At 38.0% G+C, this 17554-nt stretch overlaps 1 protein-coding gene across 17 annotated transcripts in view; it reads right to left on the reverse strand.

Moving 5' to 3' along the window:
• The window catches only part of RYR3 (ryanodine receptor 3), a 551551-nt gene that overhangs the window by 91513 nt on the left and 442484 nt on the right, over positions 1–17554 (reverse strand). For 8 of the 17 annotated variants that reach the window (XM_054027212.1, XM_054027211.1, XM_054027210.1 and 5 more), the window contains 6 exons: positions 17378–17470; positions 10776–10790; positions 7512–7682; positions 6959–7018; positions 2139–2270; positions 1198–1310 (listed from right to left, as the gene is read on the reverse strand). In XM_054027212.1, coding sequence (XP_053883187.1) covers positions 1198–1310; positions 2139–2270; positions 6959–7018; positions 7512–7682; positions 10776–10790; positions 17378–17470 — 584 coding nt within the window. Of the gene's footprint in view, positions 1–1197; positions 1311–2138; positions 2271–6958; positions 7019–7511; positions 7683–10775; positions 10791–13454; positions 13473–17377; positions 17471–17554 lie in introns of all 17 variants that reach the window. The other 9 variants (XM_054027214.1, XM_054027213.1, XM_054027216.1 and 6 more) reach the window with 2 other exon arrangements.

A 17554-nucleotide genomic window follows, 5' to 3' on the forward strand; every position in this document is an offset into this window, starting at 1 on the left:
TTTGGCACTGCAATGTTTCCCAACTTTGAGGGTAGGATCTCTTTGGAGGCCCTAAACTATGGGTGGAGGGCACAGAGCGAAGGAAAACCACTGTAGGAATGAAGAAAATTGCATGGTGGTGGATCTGTCCTTTCACCCCAACACAAATGTGATCTTGCAGCTGTGGGCAAAGCAGTGGATAGGCCCTAGGAGGACATGCACCTTCTGTCCCAGCCCCCACAGTGCTCTGAATGCAGCTGGACACAGGAATAGCTAGGGTGACCAGATGTCCCTATTTTATAGGGACAGTCCTGATATTTGGGGCTTTTTCTTCTATAGGCGCCTATTACCCCCGTCCCGATTTTTCATACTTGCTGTCTGGTCACCCTAGGAATAGCTCACATGTGCAGGGTCACAGGCTCAACCAGCAGTCCCGAAGCCCAAATTTCTCTGCTCTGTCACCACAGCTCTCATATAGGCTTTAAAAATATACACGACCCACCCTCACATAGCTGAAATAACCCAACGCAAGCAGCATGAAGCCTTCATGAGGATGGAAACAGGGAGGGAGAGCCACAGAACAAGACAGCTAAAAATGAAAAACGACTAAAAAAATGGAAGAAATTAGAAGAAGATGGGAATTAATAAAAAAGGAGACCAAACAAAGTCAGAAAAGGACAGAAGATAGAAAACGGACAGAAATAGATTAACAGATTGTGGCAACTGTAACAGGCCATGATGTGAGGGACATAAGAGTGGGCTGTACCAGATAAGGACTGGGAAAAGTTGAAATATGGTGTTTATGAAGTAGTGTACTTCCTGTGGTGTTTTTTCAAGTAGGTTGGTTATTCAGCATAAAGCCCCTATTAGATCACCACGAGGAATGAATGACGTGGGAAAACCTCTTATAGCTATTTAATGGATATTATCAACAATCTCTCTATATATAGATTGCTGGCACACATACACATCCTTCTAAGCATGCCAAGGCACTAAGGGCTGATCTTTTAAAAAATAAGTTTAAATTTCTTTTGGTTTTATTATTCTTATTAAAAATCAGAAAGCGATAGCATCTGCCAACTATAGAAACTCTGCCAAAGCAACAAACTTTGCTAATGATTTCAAAGGCAGTGTGTGTGTTAAGAAATTCCTGCTCTTCCTCGAAGCGCTTGCTCAACAGTAATTATTCACGAATAAATAAACCTTTAAAGCACCTACCTTGGCAGATTGTACAATGGTGCCATCCTGAAACAAGCGACAACGGCCCTTTTGCGTTGTTTTGACAAGAGTTTGTGCCAAACAGCTTTTTTTGATCTTAATGGTTGCTCGACCTATGGGAAAACACTTCCATCAGTATGTGCAGTACAAACACTTCAGATTCAGTTAAAATTCATTTGCATGACTGGCAAGTAAACTGATCAGTGTATATTACAAAAGCTTCCTTTCTTCTTAGAAATGTTACTTTTCTAATAAAAATCACTTTTTTGTAATTACTTAGGGCCATATACAGTTCTCAATCTACATATAAAATTCCCTTTGATGTCAACAAATCTTACATGTAGCTGAAGGGTAAAATTTCCAAAATGTGACCTCTGTGAATAAATAAATTTGCAGGCACAGTCACTCATGTAAACAATTTTTTGCACTATTCCTTTTGCATGAAAATGACAGATTTTTTTTTATGGGCAGAACGGAAATCAGGTTCAAATGAATTTTTATATTTAAGTTATATCATCTGAATGAACATGCAAGAGTGTGCAGAAGTTGCTAATACAAGATATTCCCATGTGTAGAAATGGAGAACAGGTGGAAGTCACTTCGACAATATGTATATATTAAAAACTTACACATATGCACACACATCTTTTTAAAATTAAAAAGTTGTGTGCTGAATTCCTGCACTATTGCTTGGGGATTGTTTACAGAATTTTTCAAGGGCAAATAGAAACGTTATGATTGCTCTTCTAAGTAGAACTTTGAAACTTTAGCAGATGACACTTTAAATTTACAATATATAAAATTTATTTTTAAGCAGAAGCTATTGTTCAATAGGTACATTTGATGAAGCAATCTAAACATCATTTTACAGTATGTGCTCTCAGGAAAGAACCTCATGTTCTAATTTAAAGTAAGTACTTTATAGATGTAGTCCTTATCACCTGCTCCAGATGATAGACAGCTGCTGAGATTCTCTGCACCCGTTCCACAGTTTTCTCAGGATTAGTTGGCTCCTCGCTTTTCAAAATGTCCTTGTACAGGTTCAACTGCCATTTCACAGCTGGATCATCAGACTAAAGTCAAGATATTTCATACTGTAGTATACATTTCTCAAATAATAAATGAGCCTTTTTATGTTCTTTAATCTAAAAAAAGTGAATCGAGGGCTTTTAAGCACAGTACATTAGTCCACATAAAAAGAAAGTAAATTCTAGTGTGCAATAGTGTGTCACACCCTCACCGGCCTGTATGGACCTTGCTGACACATAATACAAGTTCCCTAGTGCACGTTACAACAGTTACCTTTCAAACAGTTCTACATTAACACGCACCAGGGATCTTTTATAGAGCACCAGCAGGGTCCAAATGGGCCATTTAGCACATGGCATATTAGTGTGCACCAGAATTTATACCTTTCTGGTGAGGATTAATGCACTGTGTAGACAAGCCCTACCTTAATATAATGAACACGACTACTACTACTGATTCACATGGATAAGAGATAGATAGTCCCATTTCATTCTCGTCATTCAACTCAGACTTCCCATTTTTCTCCATTATCTGTAAACATGGCACAAAGGTCCACAAACTACTAGGACAGCTGGACTTAAATTCTGTAACAAGGCTCCACGGTTTCTGGTGGTTGCTGGTGAAAAGCATTCTGGGAATTTTGTGGTGTCTTCATGAAAATAAAAAATATGCAAGGTGCTATAGAATTATGTATGAAAAAGAACAATACCCATAGTAGTGTGAACTGTGTGCTGTCTATTTTGATATTAAAATAAATGTATTTTACATTGCACTTATATTTTTTACTTTTCAGTATTTCACAGATTTTTGTTTTGACAATGCAGAACTGCACTGCACAAGCTGCCATGGGGAAGCTGGGGTTTCAGCAGGTCAGTAGGGCACAACTGGGGCTTTTGTGCTTGGGGAGGTGTGGGAGGCATTTTGGGATTGTGGAGTAAAAGTTCTATTGGGATTGCATAAGGGTCTGCTATAGATCTCCAGGGTCAGACTAAGATATGGATAGTGATCTCTTTAATATTATTAGAGAGATAAATATTATAAGGAATTATGTCATAATGGGAGATTCTAGCTTCCCAGATATAGATTGGAGAATAAATAATACTAATACTGGTATGGCCCAGATATTCTTGGATAGATAGATGACAACTTTTTTCATCACACTGTCATCAAACCAAGAAGAGGTGATGCAATTTTAGACTAAGGGTAGGTCTACACTACCCGGTAGTTTGGCGGCAAGCAAATCGAACTTCTGGGTTCGACTTATTGCGTCTTGTCTGGACGAGATAAGTCGAACCCCGAAGTGATCGCCGTCGACTGCGGTACTCCAGCTCGGAGAGAGGAGTACCGCAAAGTCGACGGGGGAGCCTGCCTGCCGCGTCTGGACCGAGGTAGGTTCGAACTAAGGTACTTCGAACTTCAGCTACGTTATTCATGTAACTGAAGTTGCGTACCTTAGTTCGAATTGGGGGGTTAGTGTAGACCTGCCCTTAGTTTTAGTGAGTAGAGAGGACATCAGGGCAAAGCTGGTTGTAGGAAATAACCTTGGATTGAGTGATTATGAGATGATTCAGTTTAAATTAAATGGAAGTATAATCAAAACCAGACAGTCAACTATGATTTTTGATTTCAAAAGGCCTAGACTTTAGGAAATTAAGGGAATTAGTTAAAGGAGTCAATTGGACTGAAAAGCTCAAAGACTTAAATGTAAATGCTTGGAATTTCTTCATTTCAGCTATACACAAACTATCTGAATTTTGCATCCCAAGCAAGGAAAAAAATTGTAGGGAAAGCCTCCAGTCCCAGCTGGACGAATGACCACCCCAAAAAAGTTATTAGGAGTAAGCAGAGAGCTTATAGGCAATGGAAAAAGGGGTTGATCAACAAAAAAACCCCAACCCTAAATCTTGGAAGTTGAAAAATGTAGGAATAAAGTGAGAATTGATAAAAATCAAGTTGAATTAGTTCTTACCAAGGAAATTAAAATAAATAATAAGAGGGTTTTTTTAGTTATATAAATAAAAAGAGAATAAGGAAGGATGAGACTGGGCTGCTATGCAGTGTGTATGGGAAGGAAATTAAAGATAATCTAGATATGGCCCAAAAACTAAGTGAATACTTTATCTCAGTTTTCACAAAGGATAACAAGGAACATGTGCATGAAGGCAGGACGGATGATGGAAACGTGTGTGGAAATGGAAATTACCACATCTGAGGTGGAAGAAAAACTTAATGAGCTCAAATCAGGGGGACTGGATAATTTCCATCCAGAATGCTGAAAGAATTGGCATGTATGATTACAAGTCTGTTAGCAAGGATTTTTAATACATCTATTTATTTGGGGATAGTGCAATATGACTGGAGAATAGCTAATGTCATGCCTATACTTAAGAATTGGGGGAGTGATCCCAGCTCTTCCCATCCCTGCTCCGCCCCAGGGCCCACCCCCACTCCACCCGTTCCCCCAAGACCCTCTTGCCCCCCACCCCGCCTCTTCCCACCCAGTTCTGCCCCCTCCCCTGAGCGTGCCCTGTCCCCGCTCCTCCCCCTCCCCACTGTGGAACAGCTGATCCACAGCAGGCGTGAGGTGCTGGAAGGGAGAAGGAGGGGCTGATCAGTGGAGCTGCCAATGGGTGGGAGATGCTAGGGGGGCAGGAGTGGGGAGCTTGGGTGCTGGTGGGTGCTAAGCACCCGCTAAATTTTTTCCGTGGGTCCACCAGCCCTGGAGCACCCACGGAGTCAATGCCTATGCCTAGTGCTCACTTCCGGCTTATGTCCCTAAAAACTCATACCTCAGAGTTTCAGCCAGCTGGAGATAGGACATTAGACAGGGAGGGCCAAGTCTCTGACGTGGCCCCAAGCATTATCTCTCTCAGGTGCTTGACGGTCTGGTTCTTGCTTACATGCTCAGTGTCTGATTGCCATAGATGGGGTTGGTAAGGTATTTTCTCCAAGGTCAGATTGGCAGTGAACTGGGTGTTTTTCGCTTTCCTCTGCATGTGGGTGCAGGATATCCTGGATATATTTCATTTAATCATTTCCCTGCCATTCCAGGGGTCTTGGGACTGTTCAACTCGGACAAGAGACAACTGAGGGGGTATATGATAGAGGTCTATAAATCATGAATGGTGTGGAGAATGTGAATTTACTCCTTCACATAACACAAGAACCAGGGGTTACCCAATGAAATCACTAGGCAGGTGGTTTAAAAACATAAGGTAGTACTTCACACAACACACAGTCAATCTGTGAAACTCATTGCCAGTGGATGTTGTGAAGGCCAAAGGTATAACTGGATTCAAAAAAAGAATTAGATAGATTCATGGAGAATAGGTCTATCAATGGCTATTAGCCAAGATGGGCAGGGATGCAACTCCATGCTCTGGGTGTCCCTAAACCTCTGACTGCCAGAAGCTGGGACTGGATGACAGGGCGTGGATCACTTGCTAAACTGCCTTGTCCTGTTCACTCCCTTGGAAGCATCAGGCAGCAGCCATTGTCAGAAGACAGGGCCCTCGGCTAGATGGACCGTTGGTCTGACCCAGTATGACCATTCTCATGTTCTTATGCACACTTAGTCCCTCCTATTCTCTGCCTGTGACAAACCATAGTCTAATCTCTGGTGGGCTGTAATACTTCAGTCTAATTTTGGTTGTTGGGGTTAGTGGGCTGATGCTAAATAGTGTTGGTGGCCTGTGATACACAGGAGGTCAGACAAGATAATCTGATGGTCCCTTCTGGCCTTAAACTTTATGACTCTCAAAGCTACTCTTTCAGGCTGTTTACAGACAAGCAAACATAACTGCATCAGTTTACACTTTCATGTAGAATGTTTTCTTTGAAACAATACAGCTAGAAATACTGGCCTACATTTTTAAAAGTGATTTTGGGTGCCCAATTTGAGATACCTTAAAGGGGCCTGGTAATTCCCAAGTGCTAAGCACTTGTTCTTTTAAAGTTTCTTACTTGTAGTACATGAAATCACTAGTCACTTTTGAAAATGTAGGTTGTCACTGATTTAGAAAATGAAAATTTCGTTTTTAGAGCAAAATTTTGTGACACAACCTGGGTTTTGTATCCAGGGCCTGATCCAGAGCCCAATGAAGTCAACTGAAAGATTCTCATTAACTTCAACAGCTTTTGGCCCAGAACCTAATTATGAGGATTTGTGTAATAGTTGAGACCCTGTTTTGGTACCATCCTTGCCCATGACCTCTTTCAGGGAAAGTGTTTAAACCAATGTAAATATTAAGTTACTTAAGCAGTGCAAACTTTACTAAGCTTTTAAAAAGTCTAAACTATTTAACTTAATCTAAGGCTTTAGATAAAAAAATGAATAATCTGGTTAAAATTAAGGACAATAGTTCAATATAAAGTGGAAACGTATTCAAAGAAAGATAATTTGGGGTGGGGCAGAGGAGAGTCAGGTTAAAAATTGAAACAATTTTGTTTTCATTAACACCAAAAATGAGATGATTTTAAACAATTATAGCTTTAAATCTAACAAAATGATTTTCTTCAAACATGTTGTGTTTTATAGAACTTATTGAATCCTAAAAGCCAAGCAAAGCTGGAAAAAAAGTGATTTGGTGGAAAAAAATTGGACAGAAATGATTTTTAAAATTTTCATTATGGAAATAGGAGTAAACATGACATGCAAGTCCAAAACCCATATTTAAGGATGTTAGCCTACACCAATTATATTTCATTTTAAAAAGTTTTTTTTTCATATTACCTTTTCCTGCAAATGTAAATTGTTACGTAAATGTTCTTTGACTTCTTCGTCTGTGTCCCTCTGTGGAAAAGACATAAATGTGTTTTATTTCTGTTTGAGATTTATCTTATCAAAACTTTTGTATGAGATAAATCCAGAATATAGAACAGATATTAATTCAGATACTGCAACATAACACATTTTTTTTTAATTACACAAATTGTTGGGAAGAATATTTGGGGTCAATGTCCAAAGAAAGAACTATTTAAATCGTGGCCATAAACCATAGACCAGATCCTGAGGAGAGTTAAGAGTCTGCTAAAGATCTCTCCGGATTTAGTCCTAAAAGTACACATATGTAGAAGGTTAGGAGAAACTGTGTGGGAAAATTGGAAATTGTTTGTATGCCTTCACACATTTTATGCCCTGCAAATGTGTATTTTGCAGGTATAATTACTCTATCACACACTGACATAGTTAATTTGCAACAAATATTTAGGCATTTATGTTTCAGAGTTTGGTTTCTAAAGTTCAATTTTACTATTTTGAAAATTATTGTAAAATTTAGACTTACATGACTGTATCTAATCTTAGCCAAAGAAATCAGCTCTTGATCTCCAGGAGTGCACATATTCAAACCAATAGGAAGCATCTTTTTAAGTGCAGCTACAATCAAGGATGTCTGTATTGAATACAAATCCCCTCTACGCTTCAATTTCTTTCGCTCTTGGTCTTGTCCTCCAGACTACAAGTAAAAGATCCGTAGATAACTGATTACACACAGGTATTCTTTCCTTACACACAAAATGATTCCTCACTGTTCATGGTCCAACCAGACTATAGTAATTGATGTAGCTATATTTTGAATACACCTCTACCTCGATATAACGCTGTCCTCGGGAGCCAAAAAGTCTTACCACGTTATAGGTGAAACCGCATTATATTGAACTTGCTTTGATCCACCGGAGTGCGCAGCCCCGCCTCCCTGGAGCACTGCTTTACCGCGTTATATCCAAATTCGTGTTATATCGGGTGGCGTTATATTGAGGTAGCGGTGTAGTTAGAAGCAGTAAAATAAAAGTGAACTGTATGGTTTATGTGGAAAATGTAAAAAAACAACTTCTTGCTATGCAATAATGTGATCGTAATACTCATTATTTTCATAATACTAACCTAGTTTTGTATGTATGTGCATACATTTAACTATAACATCTGGGTCTTATACACATCTTGAATCAGACAGGCACATGTAATTAAAAACTGATTCATAATTATAATAGACTGCTTGTTTGCATTTTTAAAGAGACAGTTCAATTCCCGTTGCTTAAGTTTTTATTAAGGGCTAATCTGCATTGCTGCTGCCTGATAAAGATTAAAATCTAAAAGGCATAGAATTCAATTCCACCGAACAATAAGGAAGTGGTGTAGCTGTAAAACCGGACTGTGCTGGCTGGGTTGTAGTGTAAGCAATTCTGTAATGACATCAAACTAAACCATCAGCAGCTTTGGTCACCGAAGGTACTAGAGAAAGGTTGTCCTAGGAAAGAGAAGTGAACACAATAGAATAACATTTGATCTGTCTAACCATATTAAACAATGTGAAACTTTATTTAAAATAAAATATTTAAAAAGCATTTCTTCTTTGGATTTAAGATAGCAAATCAAAGCTCTTAGCAATAGCATTGTTTATCATAAAACAGACCCATACAGTTAATTAACTTATGGTAAACAATGACAACCACCAGCACAACATAAATGGCCCAATCCTGAGTTCCAAATTTAGACTAAACTCACATTGAACTCAAGGGGAATTTTGCCGGAGATTAGAGCTCAAAATTGGACCTTCAGCATATGAAAAACTACAAAGAGCAGATGCTTGCATTTAACCCTCCACATCCTCTTCCCTCCGTAAATGAAATGCTAATGCCTTTTGTGTTCATATTATACTGTACAGTTACATGTAAGGATACAGTAGAGGCCATTAAAATACATCATTTGCCAGTCATTATCACATAGTTACCATAGATAGCATCTACTATAAGAATAGAGGAAAATGGTTGTAATCTATATTCCACTCTGTAGTAAATTTTGGCCAAATGCTGTCTTTCAAATGGAGACCACTGTATATGTAGGCAGCATTACTTAGGCGAAGTATTTAGCAATTCAGAGGGTACACAAAGTGGATGTGGTAGCCTTTCTTAAGGAACTAGCAGCTGCAAGAGATTATTTTGCCTTAAAACTTTGCTTTTGGAAGTGCCTTAGAAAAAGTTTTCTATAGTAGCATTGATGTAATGGCACTACATTTACAATGACATTATTTGTACTCTACTTTGATAGCAGACAAACAAATGCCACAATGTATCACTGGGACCCAGTGGCGTCACTATGCCTCTTAAATATGGGAGGCAGCTTAAAAAGAGGAAGCCATACTTTTTTTCTCATCTCTATTCTTGGGAGGGATATTTTTCCCATCAAAGTTTCTTTATTTTCAATTGTAATTGAGGCTGGAAGGTGTGTGAGAGTAACAAATGCACTTAAAATCAATACATTTGAAAATGGTGAAGAGGTGACTCATTCTGCCTTTGCCACCAGACTTCTGCCTTCCTAAAGTGGTACTGCAGGAAACACTAATTCCTGCTGGTAAATATGCAAGTAGAACTAGGCAGAGAAATTTCAAATATTGGTGACAACAAAACAATGCCTCCCTCTATAGTGATAGATATCTACATAAATAAAACAATGTCTTCACTAGATATGTGTGAGACATGACAAACTGGGTATAGTATGTCCAAATTGTTTGCAACGATAAAAGGAAATTTTTTCTGTCACTTCTGGGGTGAAATACACCAGTTGTTTAGCAGCACACGTGGACAATAAACTTAATGCCTTAAGCCTGATGATGCTAATGGAAACAAGTCCGTAGATGTCAATGGGAGAAGGTCTGGCCAACAGAATTGGAAGAACTGCAAATATAATTATGATGCAAAGGGAATTAGTGTAGGCAGAATATAACTGCCAAAACTGGCCAGGACTTTTTTTCCCTGGAGGCCTCTCATACCAGTGCTGATAAAGCACACACCTATTTACTTGGCAAGGTCTGACAGTATTATTATTATGTTTATTGTTATATATTTATTTATTATCTGTATTATTAGTGCCTAGGAGCTCCAGCCTGAGGTCAGATAGTATAAACTACAATTTCACTTCAGAAATGTCATTTGAAAAATGGAAAGGAAAATGAACTAAGCATAGCTAACTGGGGAATAGGGAATCTCTGAATAGAATAGGTAGGGAAAAAGTGGGTATGGTCCAAGCACCCACCCAGCCACACAACAAGAAGGTGTGTTTTTAAAAAATTTTTGGGAGGACTGAATTTACTACATTTCATGCAATCCTGCTAAGCATCATGGGTAGGGAGTGCAATGGAGATTACTCTGGTACAATATTTTACCCTTATATTCGACTTAGAAAGTCACAAACCAAACATGATATGTTTCCTTTGGGTATACTTAGGAAGTGCTCTCCTGATGGGTGATTCAACATATTAAACAAGGTAACAGAAGGCAGAAGGCAGCAGAAGTAGAATGTAGACCTTAAAAATTAATAAGTAGTGTAATGGACTAAATTTTTACATCAAAGGAGCATCTGGTCCTGTTAAGGGGAGAAAATCTGGTGGTCTAATCAAATATAGCCAGTTTTGCAATAAGGACATTTATCAGGAGTGGAGACTGTGCCTTCACTTTGTGACGCCACTGCTATGATCAATCGAAAGAATGCTTAGAGCCTGGCCATCTCTAAAACAAAAACATAAAGACACATCATGCATTTTGACCTGTACCTTTACTTGCATGGCCTGTGTGAAAGAAAAATACAAGGAAAAAGTAAGTAAAACAGATGAAATGATGAAAGTTTTACAAGTTAGTAATAAACAGTCTACAGCATCAGAAAAGTAACTAAAACAAATTTGTAGCTAGAACAACACGAATCTATGAGTGTATAGTTAAGGTGGTCTTAGTGAAGTAATGATTTATTACTCATTTTAATTCCTACCACATAATCTATCTTTTACATTTGTCAGTTGCTATTTCTCAAACACATGGCATACTGAATAGTTCCAGTAACTGCTGTATCAGATGTGGATACATCCAATAAATCACACCATCCATATTCTAAATTCTTGGTTTCCCTAATTTAATATAGGAGGAATGACTTGGGACTCTGGACACTCCAACAGTGAAGAATATTTCAATCATCAGCAGTATAATTTCCCTTTTATTATTAATTATTATTATTATTAAATCAAAACTTGGTCGTAACAAAATTATTCTTATGATAAAAGTGGAAAACAAACCTCACAGTAAATATGCAACCAGATATAGCATTTTATTTATTAAAGTAGTATTCTTATTTTATAACAAGAAATTCCAATTTCTTATACAGTGTTACAGAGTGCAAAAGTCATGCCTCATATCTCTGAATTGTACTGTAGCAGGGTGAATGCCCGCTTCAGCCCTGAAGGGGTTGGAAAAGCCCTGCAGAGGGCTGGGGCTGGGTAAAAAGTAGCAAAACCCTGGCTGATTGGGGAATTGGCTGCAGCTGGGGCCATGCCCCAAACTGAGCCACTTAGCCTTATAAGAAGGCCAGAGTAGCTAGAGCAGAGCAGTCTCTCTCTGACAGGAGAGAGAGACAGGCCAGGCTGCAGGGAGCTCACCCGGGGACCTAGAGTGAGGCAGGGCTGGGGAAAGGCCTTGGGGGCTGGGAAGCCCTAGGCCAGCAACTCCCCAGGCTGCAGGGCCTGGTCCTAGGCCATATAGGTATTGGGGTTGCAGAAGGGCAGCCTGAGGGTGGGTGAAGGCAGACAGTCCAAACCCCTTGTTGCCGGTGATGATTGGCTGCAGTCTGCCCCAGGGCGTGGGGGGTAGGTGGTGACTGGCAGTAGCCCCGACTGAGGCAACATTGGGATAAGGAGTGGAGGTTCCCCTGGGTGGGGAGACCCAGAGAGAAAGTGGGGTACTGCCAGGGGGGCAGCACCTAAGCCAAGGGCACCAGGGTCTGGGAGGGACACAGGGGCCAATGACAGGCGGATCACCGGCCTGCAGAGGGGGCACCAGAGGCTGGTGAGCTAATTCCCTGGAGGACCAGCAGGAGGTGCTGCAGGGGTGAATCCACGTCTGATTACATGTACCTCATAATGAGAAATAGCATTCATTTTAGATTCAAACTTCCCTCTCTTACATATACATTTAGTCTTTTAAAATCTCTGTTTAAGCATAAAAATTGACACCAGGATTTTTTTCATAGAGGAAATTATTTGTTGCCCAAAGTCATATCAGGATGCTATGCAAAATTAACATAACAAATATCAACTATTCATAATTAGTATTAAACACCCATCAACAAACTAATTTAATCAACAGTCAACTGAGGAGTGTTCCTTAGCATGTGAAAATAATGTAATAGAAAACTTTGTCCAGGTTTAAGAAAAGTACTTCACATTATTTTAAGCTTCCTCCCTCAATTATTTTTGGTTATCTATGTTTTCTTGTGACACTTTAAAGAAGCACAGAGTCTCTCATTTTGGGCCCGGACTGAGGTTTAGCTATGATTCTACATGTCTTTTCCCCTTACATATGTAATAGTGGGAAACATTATCATTTCTACAACTCTGAACAACTACAGCATATTAAATCTTTAACCCTTTCAGGTCAGGAATTTTACCCGAATAAGGCCTTTATGCGCTTTGCAGACTTGGCATAGTAGACATATAATAAATGGTAAGTGAACCAGTGAGGTTAATCCTATTTCATTCAATAAGGATGACTATGACAGTAGTCTACTCATGATTTATTTCACACTGCCAAACAACGTACTAATTCATGGAAACATAGTCTTGGAAGCTGAGTAGATTCAAGGAGATGAAGCACTAAATAGCATGAAATTCAAGACTAAATATAAGATTTCTAAACAGTGTGTACAAATAGAAATAGAACCGAACAAAAAATTTGGATCCAGCCACTCCTGAAATTTAGGGGTGCATAATAATACAAACCTGCCTCAGACCTCTACAAAGGACCTATCAAAACACTTTTTAAAAATCAAGATGCAAGTTTTATAATGTGGGCCCATCAGATATGACCTCAGTAGGAGCTGCAGGTACTTAGCAACCTTGAAAATTAAGCTACTTACTAAGGTATCTATATATGGACTTAGAAACATAACTTTAGGCACCACAGCTTGCAAATTTGCTTCTATCCATACTATACACATATGCATATATTACATACATGCACAGGTGTATGTGTGGGAATTTATATAGATCATGTGTAAAACATAATATGGAAAACTTATATCTTTATAAAATCTGCTACATTATCAACAAGTCTAAGAAGGATTGGAAAAATAAAACATTAGTGGAGTGGAATAAGTTTAATATTTAACACTTTCTCTGCCACAAATCTGTTATTTCAATGCAGTCCAAGTAACCAGTCTCTCTCTCACTGAATATTCTCTAACTTACCATTCCCCTCCGAGCAATCTGCTGCCATTTTTTCAGAAAAGAAAAATTAAAAAACTTGCTCAGGTTTAAATACATTTATCTTAATAAAGATTAACAAACAAGTACTGCATAGTCTAAATATACGGTGGATACTCTATCAACTTTTGGGTTATAGTATAGCCATCTGGTAGAAATTGTAGATATTAAAACTTTATCTATGACATAGTCTTTTTTCCTTCAGACAGTAAAAAGATTATTATTTATATATATATAATATATAAATATATATATTTATATAAATAAATCTCCCCTGCCAATTTTTTCTATTTTATATAAATATACATTATACATAAGTATTATCACATATATTATAGATAATTGCCCAGAACTCTGGCTTCATTTAAGAAGTACAGAATAGAGTTCAGAAATGGAAGGAAGGAGAATTAAGCCACTTTTGTGCTCCCCTGCTTATTGATTGTGCAGCAGGCCAAGCCCTGGAATAATTGAGGAGCATGAGGGCTGCTCCATCTTGCACTGGTTAGTAATAGTTTAAGGTGCCAAAGCAGCAGGTGGAAGATCTCTGAGGCACAGAGAAACCCCAGCCACACCCATTCTTACCCCAGCCCTGTCCTGTACATCAACAGTCAGGAAGTGAGCTGGTGTAGGAACGTCTACACTAGCTCCATACCAACAGAGGATACTCATTTACCAGCTGCACTGACATTAAGTCCAGCATCTGCCAATAGCATGGTATGAACCAGTCACATCACAGGAGACAATTTGGGCCAATATATCTAACACTTATATTAATAATATTTACTCTATGTACATATGCACTTATTTATACGTTACGATTAATAAACAGTAGATCTAAATTCCAGCACTAAACACAATATGATGAATGATGACACAATAAGGAAGTGGAAAGTTTTGAGCTCCTTGATATCAAAATACTGTTTACATTACGGTGAATGTTAAAATGAGCAGCATTATGAAAAGGAAGTCCTGTCACAATTTACTCTACTGTTTAGTTATCAACAACAAGAAAATGACAAATCTTATAACCAACCAACACAATTTAAAAACTGATGGAATTTATAATTTTTCCACATTTAAAACATTTACTTCAGTTTCCTATTACAATGTTCACTTATTTTAGTAATAGTACTGAATACATACAAAGTGTGTTAAGAATCATTGTTCATTTCCACCTCTCCTGAATGATGTGTTAAAAACACTTAAAATGGTGCTGCACCTGTATCACATCATATTTTACTCATCACAAAACAAATGCCTACCTACACGAATGAATTGCTCTGCAATCACTCCTGCAGATATGGCACCATATAAATAAAATATTTAACCATGAACAGTATAAACCATTATTTACATTCAGACATTTGCAATAACCATTCTCAACCCACTGAAACACTATACTCGCATATCTACTTATACTTTTGGATAGAAAGATTCACTGTCACACCTATATATACACACATTTATACATCTGAGCACATGTACAAATTTACATATAAATTATACATATTTTATATAAAAGTAACAAATGAGAGATGGGCAAAACTTTAATCCCAAATCCAAACTCTACTCATTCTGTGTGGCTATTTATTTGGTTTTGAATTCCTATGATTTTGATCCTGGACTGGAGCCAGCAACAGGTAGTATATATTTTCTGTTTTGCAATTCAGATGTGGCTGAAATTCCCTGAGAACAACAGTTCTTATGACATTTCCCCTATTCTAGATAGAAGACATTTCATATAATTTCAGTCTTTTGGGATAAAATATCACAGGAACAGTTTAAAGCACTTTGGCAACCCCAAAACTATACTAGAGCCTTAATTTGGCTTTAAAACAAAGCCCCAAATCCAACTCTAAACCTAATCTGGAGTGAATTCAGCCCCTATTATTGACTCCTCATCTTATTTCTAATATGTATATAGTGTGTGTGTGATCTATCCATCCACACACTTTCCCCTCACATATATATGGTGATAGCCATGTGATAAATTGCTGAACAGTGTGATAAACTGCATTTACTATGCACTTCTTCCTACCTCACCTACACTGTGTCCACTAATTCATCTTCCCATACAGGATTATACTAACATTTCAAATCCCTTAAGTGGCTTCAAGTAGCTGCTTTTTAATAAACAGACAAACAGAAATCAGCTTCCTACAAAAATGTTTCATTCTTTCCTCCGAATGTAGAATTTCCTCTCCAAATGATACTGGTCTGAGGCCAAGGATGGGCACTTTTTAATCAGGAACAAGTATGAAGTCTGATATCTTGACAGTCCAAACTTTTCATTGGAGGACTCAATTTAGTTTTAGTCCTAGTAGGTCCCAAAATGCTGCATTTTAAATTTGACATTTTTATGTTTAAGAAAGAAATTACATGGTAATTTACTTTCTGTCTCTGTGTCCTCTGACGTTAGACTACCTTAGTTACTATGAGTCCATGTGGAAAGATATTAAAAATAGTCCCAAGACACTCTCAGAGCACTCAGAACTATAAGTCACCGTGTGTTACCCCTTGCCTCTACAAGCACTCTCTGAATCTATAAAAGGTGGATTCCCTAGCCATGTGGATTGAGGACAATGAGAACTGACTATGTGAGAAATTGCCTGAGACCAGCATTGTAATCTGTTAAATTTTAGACACTAGAAAGTGTGTTTTATTTTTGTTTTTATTTCTAACCACTTTCTATTTCTATTACCCTTGCTTTTGCCATCTCTTAAATATCTTTTCTGTATTTAATAAACGTATTTTTGCGTTGACCATACAATCACCTTAATTCTGTGTATTAAAGTGTGTGTCCTCAGCTAAACTAACACGCTGGTGTGTGCATGGAGGCAGCGACATTGGTAATTTCTGTGAGTGTCCAGTGATAGCGGCTAGATACTGCAAAGGAATGCTCTTTCAGGGGATTTGGGAACTGGAATTCACTGAATGTTACCTGCAAGGCAAGGTTGAGACTGGCATAGTCTCAAGGAATTTGATGTTGAGGCAGCTAGACTGGTGTGGCAGGGCGCTGACACACAATCTAATCTCCACCAAAGCTGTCTCTTGCTGAGACAGAGGGGTAAACACAATGGCTTATGCTTCTGAGCACCCTGCAAAAGCATCACAAGCCCACATATATATTTTAAAACCTCTCTAGAACATTTTAAAAGTGGTTATCTGTAAATCTGTGACATATATAAAATACGGTGTGGTGTTTTGTGATATGAAGGTTTCCATCAACACTAGTCTGGAATTAACCTGTGAAATTCACTTATGGGCTTGCTGTTGAATACTGTGACCATCCTCAGCTCATGCCAATGAAACCTTTAAGCCATACATTTTCTCCATCACATATATATCAAAATATATTTTGCAGGCATCACCTTGGTATCTGGGCATGTTACAAAAATTAATAAAATAGAGATGAATGTGGTCAGTAATAAGCAATAAAGCAATATATACAAAACAGATATATGCAGAGGATGAGCCCATCCTGCTCGGTTTACAGTAAATGGCAAAATACCTACTGATTTCAGGGGAGAGAAACCAGGCTATAAATGTTTCCTTGCATAACTTTCACACAATATTGAATTTGTAATACACTAAAGACCACATTGCTGCTTTTAAGATAAACATTCTTTTGTACATTTAATCTTTCTAATGCTTTGTGCAAATGTATTTAATTGGTTTCTTGCATGCTTATTCAGCAAACATTTAATCATAAAATGTGATAAGTATAACTATTTCAGTGCAGAAACGTTTCTTCATATTTATCATAAAAAAGCAACTGCATTTTTGTGTGCTCTATCAGCAGAGAAGCAGTAATTTGGTTATATTTTCAGAGCTATTCTGACTAAATATAAAACAAAGTGAAAAATATGATTCCGGTTTAATTGATCTTAACATTTTTATTAACTTACTTTAGACATCTTGCTCTTGCTGTCTCCTGTTAAAAATGCCAAATTGTTGATTTCATTCTGAATCACAAAATTTTGTTCTTCTCTCTTAAAGTTCTAAAACAAAAATCACTAAAGTTGAAGTCATGAAGATTGTGTGTGCCACAGTTATATATACAAAACACTGAAAGATAAGAAATG

This window comes from Malaclemys terrapin, chromosome 4 (genome assembly GCF_027887155.1).
Source record: "Malaclemys terrapin pileata isolate rMalTer1 chromosome 4, rMalTer1.hap1, whole genome shotgun sequence".
Lineage (NCBI taxonomy): Eukaryota > Metazoa > Chordata > Testudines > Emydidae > Malaclemys > Malaclemys terrapin.